At 52.2% G+C, this 23,598-nt stretch overlaps 1 protein-coding gene across 5 annotated transcripts in view; it reads right to left on the bottom strand.

The window, feature by feature from the left end:
• Positions 1–23,598, bottom strand: part of PTPRS (protein tyrosine phosphatase receptor type S) — a 171,622-nt gene that overhangs the window by 100,908 nt on the left and 47,116 nt on the right. For all 5 annotated transcript variants that reach the window (XM_075077583.1, XM_075077581.1, XM_075077584.1 and 2 more), the window contains exon 2: positions 1,704–1,871. In XM_075077583.1, coding sequence (XP_074933684.1) covers positions 1,704–1,791 — 88 coding nt within the window. In that variant the 5' untranslated portion in view covers positions 1,792–1,871. The remainder of the gene's footprint in view (positions 1–1,703; positions 1,872–23,598) is intronic.

Genomic DNA, 23,598 nt, shown 5'->3' with positions numbered 1-23,598 from the left:
TCACAGGCCAACAAGGCCACCCTGAGCCCAGGTGGAACACAGCAGCTAGCTTTAACCATCTCACACAGAATCCCAGGTTGGAAGGGACCTCAGGGATCATCTAGTCCAACCTTTCTAGGAAGAGCCCAGCCTAGACAAGATGGCCCAGCACCCTGTCCAGACAACTCTTGAAGGTGTCCAACATGGCCGAGTCAACCACTTCCCTGGGGAGATTATTCCAGTGGTGACTGTCCTCACTGTGAAACACTTCCCTCTCGTGTCCAGTCGGAATCTCCCCAAGAGCAACTTGTGTCCATTCCCCCTTGTCCTCTCCATGTGACTCTGTGTAAAAAGGGAGTCTCCATCTTCTTTGTAGCTACCCTGTAAGTACTGGTACATGGTGATGAGATCCCCTCTGAGCCTCCTTTTCTCAAGGCTGAACAACCTACCTGGCCTACAAGAGCATCGGCTGCAACATCCAAGTAGGACCCTTGATAAATACTTGGACAAAAGGCTTGTGCCAGGTTCCTTGCTGCCAAACACCATGCTGTTCCTGCTACGCAAGATATGTGTCTCAGACTGAAGCTCGGGTATGTCTTTATGAACACCAGCGGCACCGTCTGAGGTAGGCTGACCCACAGCTACACAATAAAAAAGTAGCCCGACAGTGAACCTCCCAGAGCCCGGCTCACTTCCCAGGCTTATGAAATGAAAAAGAGCAAAAGGAAATATTATCTCCCTGCACATGAACGTCTCTCCCTGCAGAGAGGGCCTAAGCACGAACCAAACAAAACTCAGGAGTGAGGCAAGGGCAAATATATCCCCACGCGCCTACTGCTGAGAAGAGAGAAAGCACTGCTCAAAAAAAAATCTCCCAGCAACAAAAGGTCGAGGATCCACTCAAACCCCAGTGACCGCGTCATCTTAATAAACCCTGATAACGAAGCAATTATCTTAAAAGCTGTCAAGGGCTACGCTGACCAGAGCAGCGCTCTTACCAGCTTCAAGCAGCTTTGCTGGGGAGCAAAAAAAGTCATAATTCAATCAGCTTGGAAGAGTCTATTCCCCACTGATCTCAAGTGATCAGCCTTCATGTCGAAGGAACATTACATTCAAGTCGCTGAAGATTTTCACTTTCTTTTTTTCTTCCCCTTTTCATTTTTTAAAGCAAGAATTGAAAGGCAGCAAAGATAAAAACTGTGTTAAACTGGAACTGGTTCACTCAGGGGAGGGAGAAACATAATACTCTTTCTTCGGATGCTGTTTTGAATCCAGCCCCAGCGAGTAACATGACAACGGTCACCAGTGTCTGACAGATGCCTGAAAGGCAAGAGCAGGAGAAGACAATATGGGTGAGCTGGGTGGAGATGGGGGTGGAGAAGGGGGAAGAAGGCTCCGGCAAGAGCTGTCGGGCAGTTCCGTCCCCTTCTCTCCAGCTCTTTGGCAGTCTTAGGGGCAACCCAAGATTCAAAGCAGGCTACGAGGACCTGCTGCCCTATAATGTCCCTCTAAGGTGGGACTGGGAACAATAGGAAGGCACTGGTGGAAAGCTAAAGACACTGGAAAATTAAGACACATCATCAGGTACTGAGCACCTCCTTAACACTAACAAGGTGGGGATATATTTGCTCACTCCAAGCACTAAAGCCTGCTCCTGTTGTCCTTCTCCAGGGGAGGTGAAGTATGGGTGAAAAAAGGGGCAGGGGTACAGCAGAGCCACTTACTTTCAGCTACGCAGCCTATCAGCAGCACGGAGAGGAGGTTCACGAGGGAGACCAGCGAAGACATCCCAGGGCTGGGAAGGATCCTCATCCTCTGCAACAGCCTTCGGCCCCAGCTGGGAAGGCTCCGGGTCAGCAGGACTCACAGCGTCTCCCCAGCGTTATCAGCACCTGTGGAGGCACAAATGCAAAGGGGAGAGCACTCAGAGAGAGGAAGGAGGGCAGCTGACATCACAGAGGGAGGGGGCAGCCAAACAGAGCCCGGAGAGGCAGTGGGGTCCCAAGAAAGCGATTGCTGTGCACGGTCCCTGCAGGGAGGCCAGGCAGCCCTTGGCCTTGGTGCCACCGGGGAATCGGTCGACTCCATCGCCAAGCAGACTGGTGGGGGCACGGGTCCAGCCTGCTCCTGCCTCGGCAGCTGATGGTGAATTTCTGTGCACACACTCACACAAAGAGAGGGAACAGCACGAGAAAGAGAAGAGTAATCAGGGGGCACCAAATGTGCAGAGCCCATGTTTAAAGTTTAACACCTGTTGGCTTCTCTCCCCTCCCCAACACGGGAGAAAGGCAGTGCTGGCCGAGCAGCACACAAGCAATGAGGTGTGAAGGGATCTGACCCAACAGGGCCCAGGGACCCTCTTAAAGGGCAATTTTTCCACAAAAGCACAGGGCAGGGAAGAAAAACTGAAACCTCACAAATGAAAAACCCAGGAAGGAAGAAAAAAAAAATGCCCACAAGAGGGAAGATGAAGCAGGAGATGTGTCCCCTTTTGTTTGCTGAGGATACGTGCAGTTGGAGGAGAGGTTTCTTTCCTGCCCAGGCAGGCTGTGTGTTGTGCAGCATTCACCCCAACACAGCAAGCCTGGACCTCAGCCCTGGAATCAGCGTGGCTGCCCCAAAGCCCCTCTTGCAATGCAACTGCATGCTGGTGAGCATCCCAGGCTTCTGACCAGGGCTGGGATTACAGCAGCTATTCTACATGTCTGAGCGTTCCCACCCAACTTGGTGCCTCAGTTTCCCCATCTGCAACACACAGAGGATCCACGTTACTGAGCTAACACAAAACTGGAAGACACAAAACCTGGAACAGAGGGTACCATAGCTGATCCTGACGGACCAAAAGGCACAGCAAGCAAACACAACCTCCAAAGGACACGGGAGAGATTCTCTCCTGACTGCTTCTGCCCCGGACGTGGCAGAACGGGGCTGCAGGACAGCAACGGCATATTAGCGCAGCTGCGACAGGGGAGAGCAGGCTCAGCACCAGGCTGCTCCCCTTGCCCTGCGGCGCATTTCCATGGAGACAACTCCTGGCTCCAAATGGAGCCGCCTGCTTACAGCTTTATCCTGATCCCTTTGCAAAGCTGGAATGGCATTAAGGGAGCTGTATTCTTAGCAACTACCCCAGTCCTGTGTGTCAATACTAGTAAACGCTTCCTTCTGTCAGAGAGGTGAGCTTTGCCCCAGAAGGGCTGAAAATAGAGGAAAGAGACAGTGAAAACTGCAGCCACAACCTCCTCGTAGGGTTGGCGGCTAAGAGGTTCCTCCATCAGACAGGCTCTGATCACCAGAATAATGGGCCAGAGTTGTGTGAAGGATGCTCTCAGATCTGTACAGGTTCCTTCCTGCTATCAGTTACCCCAATTAAAAATCAAAACCGGGGTTTATCACCTTTTGGAGTAAAGCCAGGTAGGAGATATTGTACAGTGATCAAAGGCTCTAAAAGGACTAAGGGGATAGTGAGGTTGCTTAAGCTTTCTGACACACGAGGGTAGGAGACCATTGGGACAGGCAGTGTGAAGGGGCATTTTAATCTTTTTCTGTCCCATTACCTCTCCAAGGCTGAACTGTACAGAATTAAAAGAAAAGCCAGGATAAACAAGAAGTCCCCATATGTACTTGCCCCTAAAGAGCAACTTTTCAGAGAGAAGCTTTGGACTTGCACTTTGAGGATTACAAAGCCTCTGCTGTGTGCTCTGTGCTAGTCTAGATCCATCACGCTTCAGTGCTGGCTTGTGAAAACCGAGCACAAATACCAACACTCTCACAAAAAGAGAGAAAAAGTCTGGATTATACCACTGGGAATCTCTTCAAATGTTTGTTCTAGATGCACTTAGAGAAACACAGAGAGGCTCCAGCCAGCCTTAACAGAGGGTTCGCAGGGTTCCAGGGTGCAGAACAACACGTTGTGGTTTCTTTTGCTGTTGTCAGAGGCGAGCAGAGACTGGGAACACTATGAATAGCTGTGATGGTAACTGTTAATTAAACTGGGGAAGTGGCATCAATGCCAGCACAACAAATGGAACTGAGTTGCTGTTCGCTGGCTCTCCCTTCTCCCTGCTTCAGTCGTGCAGCTCCTAGTTCCCACCAGTGAGGCTGGAGGAGGGGAGAGCAAGTATCCTCCCAACCATTTCATCTCTCTATATTTAAAAAAAAATGGCTAGCTCAGCCAGCATTTCAGAAACTCTTGTTTTACTTTATCAGAGCAATATCCTCCCCCACAGCCCCAGTAAATTCCACCAAGCATCTCCTCATCTGCTCCCCAAATGCAGCACAGCAACCTTCCACAGCTCAGAGCAGCCAAGAGGCTGCGCTGCCCCATGCAGCACGCCCCCAAAGTCCCCCGGTGATGGAGCCGAATGCAGGCATGTCAGGGAAATGTTCCGCCTCCTCCAAAGAGGGGAGCCTGGCAGCTCTGCTCTCCCACATCTAGCATGGCTTTTCATGCCATATAACGGGCTCCGATAGAGAAGGTCTGGTAAAGGGGATACAGCAACAGCTCCAAGATTAGAGAAGGAGATGCCAGAGGGTGACGCTTCTACTCCGGTGCTAATGTGCTTCCCAAGCCCTTGACGGAAGCAGAAAGTGCTGGCAGAGATATTAGGACATGTCAGCTTCAATCCAGCAACTCATCCTTCAGAGCAGGTACGTCACTGGCTGTCTCCCCCTGGACATGGGATTTTGAGGACAGCGAGGACAAGGGAACCCACCTGGCTCCCCTATGGATATCAAGGAGAGACTGGGACAGGAGTTTGTTCTGCTTTCTTGGTAGCACCCTGGCGATAGGGAGAGTGGAATCAGACTCTTATCCACTGCCCGATTCCTGCCTACAATGCAGAACATGCAACATTTGGAAACCCAGCTACCATGCAACAAGGCTCTCCTGCCCTCCTGGTGGTGCTGAATTCAAGTGGGAATTGCTTTGATGAATGCTCAGATCACAAGGGTTTCATCACCCATTCCCTCCCCTCCTCTGCATGTGCACAGCTTACCTTGTCTATGCTCTTTGAAGCAGGTTTGCATCACTCCTCCTGCCTGCCGGCTGCACACCCAGCCAAGCTCCTGGCACCATGTACGTAAACATAATGGCAGCTTACCTGCGCTGCTCCACAGACCTGCAAACCCTCACTCACTTCTCTGGCACAGGATTTCCTGCAACACAAGCTAACCACCTAATAGACCTCAATCCTTGCTAAAGAATGCAATTAAGTGAAGCCATGGCCCAAATGGGGTCAGATTTGTGCTAGATATGGTCACATTTCAGGAATAAGATTAATTCTTACAGTAAAAGAGCTCCTGTAAGGAATTCATTCTTGTGCACTGCCTGATCTCTAGCTCTAAGTATGTACATGAATACATGAATGCATCTTGTAAGCGCTGAGCACAGGGTCTTGAAGAGCATTATTAAAAGTAATACAACTGAGAAGCATTTGCAAGAAGCAGCTTCCCATTGTGGCTCCTCCAGCCAGTGCTTAGTTAGGGACCTCCAGGGACCCAAGGGTGCTAGGCTTGAAGGGTAAAATGCTCAAAAGCACCTACGTTTCTTAAGAGCTTAAGCTCCACTGAGAGTCAAAGGGACTTAACCTAAGCCGCTAAGATACTTTTGAAGATTTTCCTCCCAGTAACTCCCATTTCAGAGGGTGCTGGACATCTAACTCCCTTAAGCTACTTTGGGTACCCAAGGGAATACAGGAGGAGGGGGCTTTATCTACAAGACCAGTTCAGCTAACTTGGTCCCCGCAGCTTAAAGAGGGAACCCGTGGGAAATGCTGCTACAAACAAGTGTCTGCACACTTACCAACGCTGGGATGGGTCAGAGCTATGCAGGTATTTTGCCATTTGTTACTTTTTCTTAGCCCTCATGGAGCCAGTAATTGAAATATTTGCTCTGCATTTACAAAAATCCAGGAGGGTGGGATCATGCCTCCGTTCCAGATTCATTATAATACAACAACTTGAAAAAAATTTCACAAAAACACATCTTCTGTTCTACCTTGCATGCAAAAAGGAGAAGGGCGATTTTAAAGAAATTCTCTGCAAAAAGTTCCACACAGATCTAGCAGATGATTAAACATCTTCATTTTCAGTAGCTGCTGTGGGAGGATTACTCCCATCAGACATATCAATCGAAGCAAACACCTTGCAGGCAGAGGGCTGCACTGAGGTCTCTTTTCCTTCCAGCAGCACCAGCTTCATTTGTGCTGCGTATTAACAAAGGTCAGTGGGTCACTTCATTTCCTCCCAGCAACCTCTTTAAATAAAGAAAGAAAAGCTTTTAGCACAACCACTAGCTCATTTGTCACCTCCCCTGGGGAGGGGAGAGATGAAATTTAAATTTGCCACCCCACATTTCTATCTAACACCCTGACTTCGGCAAGCCCAACCCCACCAGGGCTGGGACGGGGATGCCAGCGCTGGTGGCTCCTGCAATGTGGGCAGCTGCCTGCTGGGATCTGGCCCAGGACCCCACCATGGGACCCTCCCCATGGGTGCGGGGGAGCGAGGAGATGCCAACATGCAATGCTGTCCCTGGAAGCCCACGTGGGCCCTGCCTCCACACTCAGGTTGCTCTGCTGGCAAGATTAGCCTCTTTTCCTGGGGAAACAGAGCATGAAGACATGAGCTTTAACTATGTGCTTCTGACACTCATTTCCCCCTCCCCACCCATGACCATGCTGACCAGCTCAACCCTATTTAATATTGGGGGAGAGACCGCAGCCCTCACAGTTCCCCATCAGGCACTTGGAAGCCAGTGTTGGGGCAGAGAGGGAGATGCTGCTGATGCCTCTGCTTGAAAAGCAGCCACTCGACCTCAAATCTTGGTTAGAGACAGGAGAGCCCCAGAGGAAGCTCACCCAGAGAGCCAGATCCACATGCAACAGCATCGATGATGCTGCTGCTCACCAGGTTAGCTCAGGGGAGAGAGAAAACAAAACAAACCTGCCATCCACAAAAGCAAAATGCCAGAAGCCCCAGCGAGAACCAGTGCCAGAACTGTGCACATCCTTCCCCCACAGCAGGGAAACTCCTAACGCACTGCAGACCTCCCTGCACCTGCTGACTCACGCTCATCAGGCTAGCAAAGCCCCCCAGATGACTTTGCCTTCTGGGCCACTTCATCTCAGCGAAGACGCCCTGGAGCCATGGCAGCCTGTTGCTCAGAGGAGCAGTCTCTGCTGGGGCACGTGGGGCTGCCGTGCTCCCGCCTCCCACAGGACCCACCTTCCCCACAGCGCTTCAGTACCCCTTAATAAAACAAATACAACCGCCATCCACCAGCAAAGCTCACCTCAAGACTAACTGATGGCTTTAAGTGCCCAGCTCCAAGGGCTGTGCAGAAAGGACTGATCTCAAAGGACACATGATCCTGCCCGCAAAATGAGGTGTGGGAGTATTTCTAAGTCAGCCCCTTCCCCTCCAAAGCTGCTGGACGCAGTCCCTCCTCTACGCTTGAATGCAACTCCCCACTTCAAAATGCAGGCCATGGTCTTGGCAAACACAATTAGAGCAGCCAGTAGAGATCCTTCAGAGCTAAGCATGACTGTTTATCTATCAGGGAGTCACTTAGATCTTAAAAAAAATATTTACAAGAAAGGCAGAGTATTATCTTCTATGGGGAAACAAACACAGATGGAGAAAAAAAAGCTTTGATCAGTCCTGTCTCAGTCCTATACGCTGCTTTTCATCCCCAGATCTCAAAGTGCTTTAATATGACAGTGCTACCCCTTTTTACAATGTGGGAAACCAGAAGACACTGCACACTAAGACAGCGTTCTGAGCATGAAGTCATACTGTCTCCTGCTGTGTTTGCAGGCATACACACACATCCCACACACACACTCTTTTTCTTTCGTCCTGCGGCATTTCTGGTCCTCCCATGCGTGCAAAGTGCCCAGTGCTGTCCCCAGGCAACAGGCACGAGGGGCATTTTGGGGTGCAGCAGTGCAGGTGTTGGAAGAGATGCTACTCCCTGGCCGGGAACACGATGGCACGGTGAGGGTTAATCAGTGGTCACTGCAAGAGAAATGAGATGGGAGAACTCCGAGCTGGGTTTGAATCATCAGGAGAAATTAATTTCCCCCCACCATGTTCCCCGCAGTGACAGCTCTGACAAGCAGTGATGTATCTGCAGCGGCCGGGAAGTGTTCAGCAGGTGCAGCACAGCACGGACAGGGGCAGCAGGGACATCACTGCAGCCAGAGGCAACCAGCAGCAAGGGGAGGAAGAAGAGGAGGAGGAAGCACAGCTCTCCTGGCCGGGCTGCACCCCTGTTAAGCCCAAGCCGGCCCATGCTGTGGGGTGCTGCGGCCACAGCCCAGGGAGGACCCCAAAGGACCACGGCATCGCTACAGAGAGGGAAGCAAAGATGGAGCAACCGGAAACCCCAGGAGCATCCTCCTGGGCCCAGCAAAGAGCTGGCCTGAAGATGTGGCTTCTCCTCTGCCTCTGTGCACACAGGGCAGGAGCTGGGCTCTCCCCTGGGATGCACAAAGGCACAAGGCAGGGAAGAATCTGACCCAGGACCATGTTCCCCCCTGCCTGATCCCCTTCCCCTCACTCACACGCAAACACACACCAGCCTTCAGCATTTACCAACAAACCATTGCAGATCTCCGCTGAGCGCCTGACAGCATCAGCGATTGTCCACAACCACATTTCCTTCTGGTTCAGGGTAATACTTTGCATTTCTTTTTTCAGGCCTTTGAGCTTTATTTATTTGTTTAGATAGTCATTCATCATTAGCCCCAGCTTAGCTCCCTGACAGACTGGGAGTTCCTTGGGGCACAGACTGCATCTCGTCTCCGTGCTCGCCACGTGCACGCCGACAGCACTGGGTAAATAATCGTCCGTCAGCCTCATCTCACAGCATCCTCAGCACAGCGCACCAGCCAGCCTCCGCAAGGGGAATAAACATGATCTTCTACTAGAAAATAACGCTAAAGAGAAAATCACCAACATCCCCTGCCCAAAGCCCCCACCCCCGAGCCTGGGAGCCGGGCAGGTGGGTGACGCCAGGTTACTGCAACATGCTCAAGAGCGGCAGGGAAGCACGGGTTAGCAAAGGAGCACGCACCCAGCACCAAATTGCTCTGGCCTTTGGGATGCTAGGCACACTGCCAACTAAGATGACATATGATTTAAAAAATATTCAAAATCGGATACCAAAAATACCAAAGGCTGAATAAAAGGGATATGTGCCCACTTCTGACCTACAGCAAATGTACCAGGCTGCAGTTCCTGCACACACAAACCACCCCCACAAGGGACTTGATGTTATTTAGTCATGCTGGTCACTAGCAACCTATAGGTCTGTGTCCCTTTACACAAGTCCTCGCTCCGAAATCTGTGCCCTGGCAGGAGCACTAACACCTCTCCCCATCACAGCCATCCCTCCTCCAACCTGGGCAAAGTGGCCATAATCATCACCGGAACTTTTCCAAATTGGGGATATCAGGTACCACTCAAAGCAGAGGAAAAAATTTTTAAAAAAAGAAAAAAACTCAACAAAGAGCCCAAGCAAACAGCCCACCACCAGCAAAACTGCACCAGCTTTTCTCCTGTCTGGAGTCCAAGCCAAGAAAAAGCATTTTTCCACCCCAGATCAAATGAAGAGGCAGATCAGTGCTCCACCTTCTTGGGGAGGAATGACTTCCTGACTCACGTCTGTCAGAGTCGAACTGAGAACATGAGAAGAGCTCCGAACAATGAGGAACCAGTGCTCCTCTGACTTGCAGCGTGGCATGGAGATAACCTGTACTGGGAAGAGCCCAACCAGATGGCCTCGGTCCCTCTGAGCAGGCTAATTCCTCCAGCTTTGGCTTACTGTTCCTTTCACGTAGCAACTTGGATGCTGCTGCATCTTGCGACCTTCTCCTCGGTCCAAAGGAGTCGCCCGCTCTGCACGGGGACTCCCTTTGCCATTAGCAGCAGGAGGGAGCGAGGGGCCCCAGCAGCCGTGCCAGGAGCATGGGAGGCCAGTCACTGCCCCGCAGAGGTCCACGGCTGCAGCCGAATGCTGCAACCTGCCCACCTATTCCTGCTATGAGTTTATGTCCCAGCAACGCATCTTTCACCAGCCTTCAGCCCAAGCAGAAGACAGAAAAGAGATGAAAAATCGAAAGAAAAAAAATTAAAGGAAAAGTTAATTAGGAACATGGGGGTATTTTATCAGTTCCAGCTCAGAGTGCTGGACCGGAGTAGGATGTCACCAGCCCTCTCGCAAGAATGACCTTCTCATTACAGGTGATTGCTGATCGATTACCTCCATTTGTTATCTTCATCTGCTCTAGGGCTTCTCGGAGCTCTCCATCGAACCTGCGAGCACCCGGGCAGCTTGATGGGAGGGTGGCAGCAGGACCCTCCTGGCGCTCCCACGGGAGCTCACCGCCCGCTGCAGGCACCCTCTGCCACCCGCGTCACCCAGGGAGGGCAGCGCAAACACCCCCAAGCTTTGTCCAGATTTTGCATTGCTCCTTTTTTTTTTCTTTTCCCAGCTAGACACAGCCCCCAAGACTATGAGCTACGATAGATTTACCCCCCTAAAATCCCTGAACTGCATGCATGTGCACCTCAGGCCAAAACCACACAACAAAACTCACCCAAACAAAACACCCTGGAGAATTTCAACTATCTGCTACAGATCAGGCAAGGACCCCACTCCCTCACACCACTGAACCCAGAGAGGCTCCTGTTGACTAACATGGAGCTGGTCTGGACTTACACGTAGACAGAGGAAAACTCAATCCCCTGATTATCATTTTTCCTATCTCCCATGCTCAAGAGATGCAGAGCGGCTGCCCTTGCCTTCTCATTCATGAAGAGGTAATTAAACCCCAGACGCTGGGACAGCTCAAGCCCACATACAGGCAAGCTGAAAGCCTTGGGAGACAAGAAAGGAAAGAAATACATTTCCTTCTATGGCCTGTATGCGACATGGCCACTCTTGTCTGCAAATCTCTGGGTAGCCAGGCTGGGAGATGACACTGGAGTGCTGCAGTCCCTGTGTGAGGATGGAGCCCACCTGCACACACCCCTCTTATCAGCAAGAAACAAACGAGAGGAAATACAAGTCGTGAAGCAAACAAGCAAAGTTTAGCCTAATTACTGTTTGGTGGTAAACAAAAATCATTGTGGCAAGAGTGCAGCTGATTATCTGTTTTGTTTCCTCATACCCCGATGAAAAAGGTGCAGTCGTGCTTCCATTAGGAAGGGTTAGAAGCAGTGGTGGAAACAGGAGGGTGAGCCGGGCCGCTGCGCGCTCTGCACGGCACAACCGTACCAGCAAATCCCCCAGCCAGCGAGGACGGGGATCCACAGTAAGAAGGATAGAGAGGCTTGTCTGTCTTGGTTCATTCCATAGACCTGGCTTTGCCGCAATAGCTTGCATCTTGCTGATTAGTGATCAGCAAGCAAAGCTGATCAAGGTTACTAGTAAGTGCTGTCTTCCCTGGGTTTTATGGCAGCCTGCTCAGGAGCCCCGCACAGGAGGGACGTTCACCCGACCTCCATGCACTGAGGACGCTCCTCCCAGCCCCGAACACCCGCTGCCGGCCAGCACACAGGGCAACACAGCTCCCGCAGCCACAGGCCCATCAACACCTCCGTACGTGGTTTTTCCACCCCAGGATCAAGCATGCCACAACCAAGACCAACAGAAAGGCAGAGTGTACCCCTTGGGCACTGAGGGACAGGGATGTCCTTCCCAGTCCTCCCCTCTCTCTAATTCAACCTGCCTTTTCTCTCCCCCACCATTTCCTTGCCAGAAGCTCCAGCCTTGCCAGCCAACACAGGGGGTTAAACTCCATAAAGAGGATTTGGTTTTGAGCTTGCAAGACAGAAGATGAGCAAATCCCTTCCCTTGCTCTGGCAGGAATCCTGTGTCTCAGACCCACCAGCTAGGGGAGATTAAGAAAAGAGGAGAGAAAGAAAAAACCCATCCATCACTCACTGCCATGATCTCATCTGAATTTAAGAGCTAAGCTGGGAGGATGCTAGGTCACTGCTTGGGCTGGTGGAGCCCTGCAGACCAGCAGACACCAGAGCAGACTGGACAGAGTCTTAGGCTGCACTGCTCAAGGTCAACCACAGGGCTAGAAAGCTGCGTCCACACTCCGTGCTTGCTTTCCCTCTGATTTAACTCCGGCCTGTCTGTCTAGGGAAGCCTCTGGCTCTTGTCACATCCTTGTAGAGAGCCCCAGCTGTAGCGGGTACCTCCAGGAGTTACCTTAAGGCATTGAATGAAGCCCCCCAAAACACACCAGCATGAAGCGACACCCGAGTGGTGCAAGCCAGGAATGCGTCTGAGCTGAGCAGCTCGGCCAGGCAGGGCTTTGCTGCAATTGTCATCTTCCATATGAGATGCAAAATTAAGAGGCTGCTAAATAAGCAGAAATTGGGAGTAACATCATCCTCGCGATACTCCAGCTCTTGCCTGGTAGCAGGGCAAGATGAGGCTAGGTTTTTTCTATTAAGCAGTTTCCTCCCTTTCTGCTCTGAGCAGCTGTAGCAGCGCAGTCCTGCCAGGCTCGCAGACATGCCGCCCCAGAGGTAGCTGCGTTTCATTGGTTAAGATAAAGCAACCCATATGCAGCCTGTCCACACCAGGGATGCATCAGAGGCAGCTTAAAACATTTATAAGCATTTGGAGATTGATAATACCCCTCCTACAGCAGGCTGTCGGAAAGGAGCTCGCAAGAGGAACCTGGGAGAACCTACCCATTACCCAGGATTCAAAAAGACTCCACCTGCTACGCATGTCATTTTGTATTTTACTTTAAACCAACATAAGGGGTTTTTTGACAAGCTGGTGAGATCATGTAGGTGTCTCTGTTACCAGCCAATCATCATAAAGACCAGGCAGACCTTTTTCTGAGTAGGCTGGCTGAGTATTCACGACAATGTTTTTGCAATGCTGAACAGCACATACACACATGCGTGCATGCCCCCGTGAGAAGTGGGCAATGAATTAAACATGCAATAATATTTACGCGGCAGGTGAAGACCATCGGCGTGCAACAGGCTAAGCCTGGACAGGGAGAAGGATGCTTTTTGTCCTCCATTTTCAGCAGGGCAGGAAGAGCACTGCCTCATAAAAGCAGATTCTTTCACTCTTGATGAGTGCGGCTGCAGGAAGCTTTCCAGAGCCCGTGACCCCTCTGCCCGCTCAGCCAGCGAGCGTGCTCGGTAATGACTTGTCCATCTTCGGAGGCACTGAGCCAAACAGGAACGGGTCCAACAACAAATCTCTCTTTCGGACACGCAGAAGCCACCATATTGCAGAAAGTGCTTTTATTCTCGCTGCACCATCTGGAGTCACTGGGAAATGCAACTTGTTCTGTCCCCATCAGTTACTGAAGGGAGAAATCTGCTGTCCCCTGAAAGGCAAAACTCCGCTTTCTCCCCGCGCAAGGGGAGCAGGAATGGGCAAAATGGAGCTGAGCCCTCTCTGCAACACACTCGGGTTTTATAACCCGCCGAGCCCTGACACACTGCTTTGAGCCGACCCACAGCCTCCCCCATCCCAGCTCAGAGCTGTCTGTGCAGCTCAGGGGTTCTGCCTTGCTGGAAAACAGAGTTTCCTAAACCAAGAGTTGATGAGAATCCCCCATGCTCTCCCTTTCACCAGAAGCGGGGGACAGTGCGGCCGGTGCAGAGGGGTGGCGTGGAGCATCTCCCAAGGGAATGACATCGCCAGTGCCCTGCAGGAGAGGCTGCACGGAGCTGAGCCGGCCGCGGGGCCACAGCCAGGCAGCGCAGGCAGCTGGGGAGCGCAGCCCAGGGACGGGAACACCATCACTGTGCAGGTTTTTAAGAAGGCCAGGCATGCACCTGCCTCAAACAACTTCCAAATGCGCGATGCTGCCCTGGGCCGGCGAGAGGGACTAATTGACCTTCCAACCTCCCTTCTGTCGTTACTTTCTATGATTTTACAACCTCTAAATGGTTCATTTATCTTGAGTGAATTCCTGCTGCATCCTGCTCATCAGCCAGTGGTGCAGCACCTTACACTGACCGCACGGCGCGAGGGCAAACCCACTGCAGGTGTGTGGCTGGGCCCAGCATGGGGCTAGCCCATGGGAAAGAAAATAAGGGCTGGGGGGAACCCCAAAAACCTCTTGCTGAACAAAAGTGTTAAGAAGAATCTTAAATTTCTCAACTTCACACCTGTCTGTTGGCCTGAATTAAAGCCCAGACCCTGAAGGCAATATCCCATGGTCAGGGTGGCTCTTGCCTTGGAGGGGTCAGTGTTTCCAGCAACAAGGACACCAATTAAAGCTTTTAACAATGCAAGCCCAGGACCTTGCTAAGCCCTGAGCAGCCTTCGCCCAGTGCTCTCTTTGCTAATAACCTGGTGCCGTGGCCAAACGATGGGTGCTGGGCTGCCTTTAATATTTATGACTATCGTAGATGGCTTCTTTCCTCTCCATAATGATCCTGCTGCACGTTGCCCCCCTCCATGTGAGCCCGTTAGTGCCTGTCACTGCTCAGGCAGAAAGGACTGGTCTCCTCCCGGAGCACCTCCAAGAGCATCGGCACGTCCCCAGAGCAGCAAGGAAGGGTGCCAGGGCGGGATTTTATTTTGTTTTTAAAGCCTCCCCCCAACCCTTTCCCACTACAGCCTCAGCTCGGGTTCTCTTGTTAATCTAATTGTTCTCCTAATGAAGATCTGCAATTCCTCAAACATTAATTACCAACAGCAGCAGCAGCAGCTGTGGAACAAGAGCTCCCTGTTCCTAATAACACACTTCACACTTTTGCCTGCCACAGCTCAATTTAGCTTTGTGTGATTTGTCTAGGGGGAGATAAATAATATTCCAGCTACGGGGCTCTGCAGACAACCCCAGGAGGAGGCAATGCTCTCCCCATGCCCAAGGTGCTCTGGAGCACTGTAGGTCCTCAGCCAGCTGCTAAAAAACCCCTTTTTTATTCCACCTGCAGCTCCAGCCCCCAGTCCGGGGCTGCGCCTCCATCACGGCACCATCTCCATCAGACGCAGCTTTTAGCAGGTGTAAGGAGCTCTGCAAACAGCTGGACCCACGCCAGCTGGAAGCAAGAGAGAGGTGCTACATTCCCGGTCCCCATCCGTACGCTAAGTGCTACAGCAGCGCAAATACACCAGCAAAAAAGTGAGGGCGCGGGTAGGGAGGAAAACAAACACCAACAGGATGGGCTTGGGCGGTCGGGAATGAGTCAAGGGAGGGAGTCAGAGAGAAGGTGGGGGCTGAAGGGAGGGCGAAACTCAAGCCATTATTTGTTTCACTCATAGTAAAATGGAAAAATAAATGAACAGAAAGGTTAGCGGTGATGGTGAAACTCGAGTACGATTGCAGGCCTGGGGGGAAATGCTCGCGCACGCACTCTCCCCGGTCCCAGGCAGGCTGCCAGGGCAGATGCACCGGCAGGGACGGCTCAGGGGCTGCAGCGCAGCACGCTGCCATCCAGGCAGCTCCTGCAACCAGCGGGCTCGCGTGGATGCAGGGGGTGTCCTGCACCCCCCGGACCCAGAGCGTGCTCCCACTGTGCCCATAAACCACCAAAGCTGGTTGCAGCTATGGAGATGAAGGAAAACCAAATGCACGGGTCCAGAACCAGCACTGATACCGTCACTGCATTTTGGGGGCAGCTGGTCTCTTCCACACCCCTCATCTACCATGGGCCATAATGCAGTCATGGAAAAACACCGTCCACGTTCACTGAGGTCAACCCCTTCCAATCCCAGCAGCACTGCCACCTCCGGCCCAAGGGCACACGGGGGGAGCAGGGAGAAAGACGTGCCCAGCTGGAGGAGAGCTGCCAGGCGAGTCCCTCCTTACAAAAGAGGCTCAAAACCATGGGTTAGAAGAAGCAGCTGGAACGACTGGAGCCAGCAAAAGCTGTAGCAGCCCCTCTCGCCAGCACTGCGCAGCCAAAAATACACAAGGGGAACAAAACAACACACACAAAAAAAAAAACCGCAAGAGTTTTCAGCGACAAAAGCAAACAAATAGATTTGTGAATAAATATTGATTTGACAGGAAGTCAGACAAACCCTTCCAAAAACATACGCTGGCACTGGGTCCCTCTCCCAGCACGACGAGCAGCCGTCATCATTTTACGGGTGCCTTTGCACGGCCAGCAGTTTGAGCTGCTTTGCAGGGTTTCGGTTTCCAGGGGGTGAGGTCTCCTGTGCCGGGCATCGCGCGGCAACATCATCTTGAGAGATTTCAAGAAATAAATGCACGGGCCGGACGGCCGAGGAGCCCGTGCTGGGCAAAGCATGCAGCCCAACGAGCGAAAGACCCACTGTTTGCCCTAATCTCTCTCCAGGAGCGGGCAGGTGCCCAGCTAATGCTCTCCAGGACTACAGGCCCAGTTTGGTCCAAAGGAGTTAAATCTTTCCTTCAGCTGAAGTGCGGGGCTGACTCAGAGATCCGGAGTCAGGGAGAAGACGGGATGCTGCTTCACACTCGCTTTTGCCTGACCGCAAACACATCTGCACATACCCCGATCCTTCACGGACACACACACAGAGGCCTTTCATCCCGGGAAAACCCCCCCAGCATTGTTGCTTTGCAAAAATTAATTAATATGCCCATACGGGGAATTTCAAGACTTGCTTTCCACTACAAAGCAGGCGTCTTCAGGGGAGAGATGGGCACCGTTTCATCGATGGCAGCGCTGGGATTGTAGGGTAAAGTCCAGACCCAGCACACAGCATGGACCTGGCCTTCCCCTGCTTCGCACAACCCTTTGTACTGGGTTAGTGAACCTCCTGCTGAACCCCACTTTGCCTCTTACAGCCCCCCAAGAGCCACACCGGTGCAGCAGAAAGCACCCAGCACCAGCATCACCCATCTTTGGTGGTTTCCCACTCAACTACCCAGCCTTGCTCTGCTCATGGCATCCAATGGTGGGATCAAGGTGGCAGATTTCACCTGATTCACCCCCAGAATCATCATGCGAGGGGAAAGAAAGCCCACCACTTTCAGGGGTCTTCGGGTCACTACAAACTGGCTAGAGGTTGGCAGAAACACCCTGGACAAGGTCTAGGTGCTGCATCCCGGAGCTCATCAGGCAGCAGCCGTGGCCAGCACTCGGCAGACACGTGATTTCAGGGTGAGCATCTCGGCACGGATCCTGCACGCCTCCAAAAAAAGGTTCCCTTTGTTCAGCTTTCTCCCAGCACAGCAAAGAAATCCCAGCCCCGTGAGCACCATGAGGGGCCTGTGATGCTGGTCACAGCTTTCCTGCTCATTTCTTTTTCAATGAGTGAATTAGCAGGCAGCCAGCCGACTTGAACATCCCCTTATCTCTGCACCAAGCTCGCTGCTGAGGATTTGCATAATTTTAATCTTTCCCACCAATGAGCATGAAAAAATTAGTTTTCCACTATTTTATCTTCTATTTGTGTTCAATAAACAGAGCTGGCAGCTTTGCTCCATGTATTTGTACTGGGAACCATGAGGAAGAAGGGGCGGGGGGGGGAAAATCCCACATGTCCAGCACTTGGCCAGGTGGAAGGTTAAACTGGAGGAGGGAGGCTGGGGGAAGGCTCTGCAAAACTGCTTCACATACTGCAGCGGGAGACGGATTTGAGATTGAAGCCCAAATTTCCTTATCCAATCCCAGCTGTTTTCTCCAGAGTCCCTTTCCTATCTCCCAGCACCAGCATCCAGGCTTCCTCCCATCATGAAGACCTTTGATTTTCCTCTCAAGAAAAGAGTTTGCTGTACTCTCCCCGAATACAGGCTCTAGATCCCAAGAACATCAGGACTCCGGGGAGTGGGAGCGAGGTGCCTGGACAATGAGGTCCCACCTGGAGAAACCTCCTCGTCTCTGTTAGCAGGGAATCGTGCAAATGCGGGGACAGGGTTACCGCAGGTCCCTGCTCACGTTTCTGCACCTAATGAAGGTTTCGGCTCCCGTTGCTGCAGGTACTCAGCTTTGCAAGACCAGTCACGCACAGCAGCACCCAGCAGATTCAAAGCATTGCCCTTCGCCGTCCTCCTGGGTGCGTGTGGCGGCAGCCCAAGCTCACACCCTTCTCTTTGTTTGCAGGATCCTCTGTCCAAATTGCTCGCGCTTCGCGGAAGGAGGGAAGGGAGAGTGAATCACACAGAAAATCACTGCCGCCAACACAGAGCTTCGGGTGATTTTTAATCTAATGCATTCTTTAGAAGAAAAGGATGCACTAAAAATTAAGCTTGTCCATATAAAACAGGCATTTAAAAGCAAAAGCTCCTGCTTTTGCCCTTTTTGCTGCAGAATGAGAGCATCTTTTTTGGCAGCATGCGGCAGCAAGGGATGCACGCCAAGCCCCATATCCCACACCCGTGCACTTCTGGATTACACATCTGAAATCAGGGCTACTCTGAAGGAAAAAAAAAAAATGCAGGGAAAATCAAAGCTTTGTCCTCGCATGTACCCCACACTCCTGAGCAGGGTGGAAGGCCCAAGCAGGAAAACACGTTTTAATTTCTTTCCAGCCCATGGAGGGACACACACCAGCCAGATGATAGGCAGATTTCCACCATCTCCATAAACCTGGACTGGCCTTTGTGCCCAGGGAGGCCCCCACGAGGTACCCCCAGAGGCAGGTTTGAAGGGAACTGCCTCCCAAAATGCAGGGACTAACAGCAGTGGGGCAGCTCACAGGGCTGGTCCTCACCTCTATGGGGCTGGGGGCCCCCCAGGAGCTTGCTGCAGGGTCCCCCATAGCACTGCAGAGAGGACGGGAGCGCAAGGAGCCCAGGGTGAAGCAGGGCGCAGCCACTCCACGGCAGGGCAATGCCCGGCAGCCCCGAGGAGCCAATTTCTCCCTCTGCCTCTACCCAGCTCTTCCCTCTGATCCTGGCCTCCACGCAGCCACTCCCTGCTACCAGCTAATCTGCACCCCGAGGTGCAATTACCTTCCATACATTCTCTATTTACGCTCTAGGAACCATATAATTTTCTAGACCAAAAACATAATTAAAGAGTCGGAGCTCCCTGGAACAGAGCCCTCTCTCCTGCCATCGCTCTTATCTTCTCTAAAAACACCCCGGCGCAGCAGCCCTGTGCCAGGGGTCAGCTCATGGCAGGGCTGAGCCATGGAAAGAGAATGCACCCAAAAGTACTCACTTTGGCCCCAGAAAGGGGCTGCCCCAATGGGAACCCTGTGCTCTGCACCCAGCCCTGCTCTGCGCAGTCGGGGCTCCCAGGGATCACCTATGCAAGGAAATGTGAATTCAAATTTAATTTTTAATGCGGTTTCTCTAACCAATCTTAAAGCCTTGGGCAGACAAATTGAGAATTAAGGGGACTTCGATGTTCGATGCTCGTTGGTCTTCCAGCAGAACCAATGTGGAGTTGCATCCAGTTTATTCCAGGATAAATCCAGCCTTCCAGAGGAGGTGCAAAGGCACATCTGCACAGGGGAATATAAGACTTCAAAGACACTGGCTTTTCCCTCGACAACAACAAATCAAGCTGTGGCTACGGTCCGGCCCCAGGAGGAGCAGAGCATCTAGGACCTTTTCCAACCAGGGAGTTTCCCAGGTGCAGGAGGAGGTGCTGACGCCATGGGTCTCGGGCCCCGCTTGCTGCCCCTCCAGCCACCGGGGCTCAAAGCACAGCTCTCGAGGTGAAACAAACCTGGGGCGAGAGACGTGGCTGGGGAGCGGGAGGAACCCTGGCTCCACAAACACACTCGCAGCTCTGCACACCCCCACACACCTCCGGCCTCCCCACACATCGCTGCGCGCACCTGGCTGGCAACGGCACCCAAGCAGCTTTGATATTTGGCTGGAAAGGGCTGGGTTAGGCTGGCGATTAAATAAAGTGGGCAAAAGGCAGTGAGCACAGCAAGGTGCTCTCAGCCACCCGTTTCAGCTCAATCAAGCTCCCCTGGAGAAGCAAAGCACTCACAATTTCTGTTGGCGTTTTCCTCTGTTCGCAGTCACGGTATTGCTCTAGCCCGAGCAGCCGATCGCAGCGAGCAGCCGTCAGCCACCCAGCCCCACTTCTGCACCACGGGGGCTCGCACGCTCACCCCTCACCACCTTTAAACATGGGCATAATATCCTGCTCTGTAACAGAGCATCACAAAGCTCAATTCATATCCATAAAGCCCAAGGGAGACCACACTGTGGAGGCAGAAGCGCTGCCAACCCTCTCCACGCTCCTGCTCATGTGCTCATTTTGGTTGGAAAACATGCTCAGGTGGTTTTGTGGCAGCCACCCCCAAGAAAAACCCCTTCAGACAGAGTATGTGCACCCACAAAGTGCTTGTGCACCCCAGGGAAGTGCAGTACAGACATGGTGGCTACGTGGGTAGGAGCCGGTGCCCACAGGGCAGTTAGGGGGCCAGGGGTGAATGGCAGGGTGCATGCCACGCTCTACCTTCTCCACAGAATAATGGTTTCACATCCTATACACAGTTGAGCATGACCAAGGTCACGCAGCAGGGAAGTGGCAGAGCCATGCATTCACCCCCCAGCTTCCCCAGCCCTCTCAGATCCCGCTGGCAGGAGCAGCAAAGGAGACAGAGCTAATCGCACTTGCTCCCACCCACAAAAACGGTCAGTGCTTCTTTCCGCCCCCAAAAAAGCAAGCAGCATTACAACGAGGCACACGGAGCCCAGCAACTGTGTGTAACCAGACACACACCTGCTCAGAGCAGGAAGATGGAGTCACGCCATGAGACCCACTGCTCCCTGGGCCTCCCCTGCCCTCATGCTCCCAGGAGAGAGCCTAAAACACCAAGGATGCGCAGGCTGACAGACACAGCACAGCCTCCGCAGGAGTTAGGCACCTTCCAAGAGGCGAAATGCAAAAAGAAACCCTTCTCTAATCGCTAAACACAGCACAAATGAGCAAAGCGAGAGCTCGCAAAGCCCCGCCAGCGGCACACACCCAGCATGCCCACCCCACCAAGCCATGCCACAGGCAGGGGGAGCCGGGAGCCGCTTCCCAGGCGGGCAGCACTCCATCTGCCCACTGGTCCTGCCCTGCTCAAGTCTGCACAGACACATGGGCTGAAAGCTGGGCCCGACTCCCCCGGCCAGAGCAGCTGCGCTGGGTCCCGTCCAGCCGTTCCTCTGCGATGGCTCGGGGTCAGTTGGTGGCAGACCCTGCTGGCTGCTGCTCCTTTCCAGCTCCAATTTGCTTCATTTGCTTCCTGAGTGCAAGAGCTGCATCCCCCAGCAAAACCGGACCGCTCCCACCAGGGCTCTGGGGGAAGGAGTGGGGACCCACAGCTGCTGCGGCATCGCACGTGCGTGGGGAGGCGGAGGAATAACAGCAATAACATGGCAGAGGGGGGAGAGAGGAAAAAAAACCCAACAGAGAAGTACAAACCAACTATGAAACAGCCCTGGGGGAGAATCGCTCGCCCAGACTTGCTGTAATTACACTCCTACTGCCGAATACAAAGCTCTTGGCTCAGCCTTCTCATAAAAGTGGGAGAAGGAAGGTATAAATATATTTTTTTTTTTAAATATCCTGAAGGGTCAAAACAACCTTTTAACTTGTCAACTAACAAGTTCAAACAGGACTGTAAGTACTGCTTTCCATAGCTTCCAGGGAGAGACATTCAGACCAGTCATTTGAACTCAAGTCCTCCAGGCCTTTATGATTTTTCAACAGCCAGAAAAATCAAGGTAAAGGTATTGGCAATCTACCCCAAAACCACTTCCCAGCAGAAGCACCAGCCTGGACACAGCGCTCCAGCACACAAGACAACGCTGCTGAGCTCCAACCCTGGCTCCATCACCCCATGTCCTTGGGCAAATCATTTTGCTTTTCGGTGCACTGGTTTCCACATCCTTCCCTATAATCACGCCCTTCATTGCCTGCTCTTGCTCTCTGCCTGCGTGTGCTGCACAGACTACCCTGCCAGCACAAAGCCACGAGGCCCGGGATGGGGAGGAGAGCTCTGCCATCCGCTCTGCCCCATTCACACGCACCTTTGGAAATGGTTCAGCCAAACCAATGCAAATCCCCAGTAAAAACACTTTGACTTAAGAAACCTGCTCCTTGCAAACTCAGGGCTGGCACGGTTTTAGCGTGAGCTTGTTAGAGCACTGCCCAGAAGCCAAAGTACATATAGAGTTCCCATGAGCTAGGTGGTGAGTGAAAAGCCAAGGGACCCCACAGGTTTTGCCTTCACTTGTTAATTCGCATGAAAATGTAACTCTGCTGAGATATAACCTTCTCCTGAGATTGCTCAACCCATACACAGCCTCCAAGTAACCAGTAAGCCACCTGAAAGAATAAAAAGCAGCATCCACAGAGCCTTTGGTGCTCACTTCAGCAAATACACAGTTTCCTCAGTTCCCCTTGGCTTTGGGTGCCGGGTCTGTACATCACTCATGCCACCCTAGTGCTGCTGCCGAAACCAGCAGCAGAAAACCTTCTGAAAACTCACTTTTATTGCTTGAAGCGCTGGCAGCCCTCTCTCCAGTGGAGCATTCCTCACTGCCATTCCTGGAGACGCCTTGATGGGGTCCAACGTGGGGAGGGGAGGTTTGAAAGTTCCTCCAGCACCAGGGAGGCTGAAGGATGCTCCTCTTCCTTTGACTTCAGGGTTGCTTTAGACGCCCTTGAATAGACCAAAGTAATCCTTCCCAGTCCAAGGGTGAATGGGCCCACCAGAAGAAGGCCCGAAGCTCCTGGAGGCAGGACTCTCAGGCTGATGAGTCTGGAGGTGCCTCCCTTGAGAGCCCCAGCAGTGCTGAACATCCCTGCTCCAGCAGACCAGACCTTTAAAGGAGTCACTAATTTGGCTTAAAGGTGGGTACGAGCAATGGGTTTTACGGGTCTATCCTTGGTGCATCTGCAAAGCATCGGGGGTACATTTATGACACATCCAACAACAAATCCAATTTTCAGGTTCTGAAGCGATTAGAGGAAGGGTCTGATGAGGACTTTTCTGTATTTGTTTTCTGTGTTTTTCATTTCAGCCTCTTACACAATATTTACAAGGGAAAAAAGGTGTCTGAAGAAGCAGCTTAAAAACACATGCATTGCTGTAAATCCTCCCACTTCCAAGATTGTATCAACAAAAGAAAAGAGGAGGAAGAAAAAACATAAATAGGAGTTTCGCATTGACAGGGTCCCTTTGAACAATTTTCAAAGAGCTCCACTACCAGCTCTCCTATTTGGCTTTCTTTTTTCAGAATATCTACATCAGTGTTACTCCATGTACCAAATCACTCCACCAGTCCAGGTCCCTTTTCTGAACTGTTCCTTGAAGAAAGCACCCCTGGGTCAGCAGCTACCACAACAACCGCTTCCGATGTCTGCCCAGGACCGCGGCTGTGCTGGGATCGGTTTCAAGGTTTGCTCAAGAGGGACCACACAAATGAGGGACTGTACATCGACAACGAAGATCCTATTCCCAGCTCAGCTGCAGATCTGCAGTGGCTTTTCCCTTCAAGGCAGAGGTTGTCTTCCATCAAGGATATCCAGATTTTCCCTTCAAGGCAGAGGTTGTCTTCCAGCATGGAGAAGAGCAAAGCCTTTCTTTTGGGTGGGATCATTATGAGAGAAAGCAAGTGGAAATCTTGAGCATATGCCAAACTTTGGCAGTTGAAGACATTTAAGGCATCAGAGCCCTTTGCTGGATGCCATAACCTTATTTTTAAATTGAGTATTGAC

This window comes from Phalacrocorax aristotelis, chromosome W (assembly GCF_949628215.1).
Source record: "Phalacrocorax aristotelis chromosome W, bGulAri2.1, whole genome shotgun sequence".
NCBI lineage: Eukaryota > Metazoa > Chordata > Aves > Suliformes > Phalacrocoracidae > Phalacrocorax > Phalacrocorax aristotelis.
The sequence above is the reverse complement of the archived record's forward strand: the minus strand, read 5'-3'. Positions and strand labels throughout refer to the sequence as shown.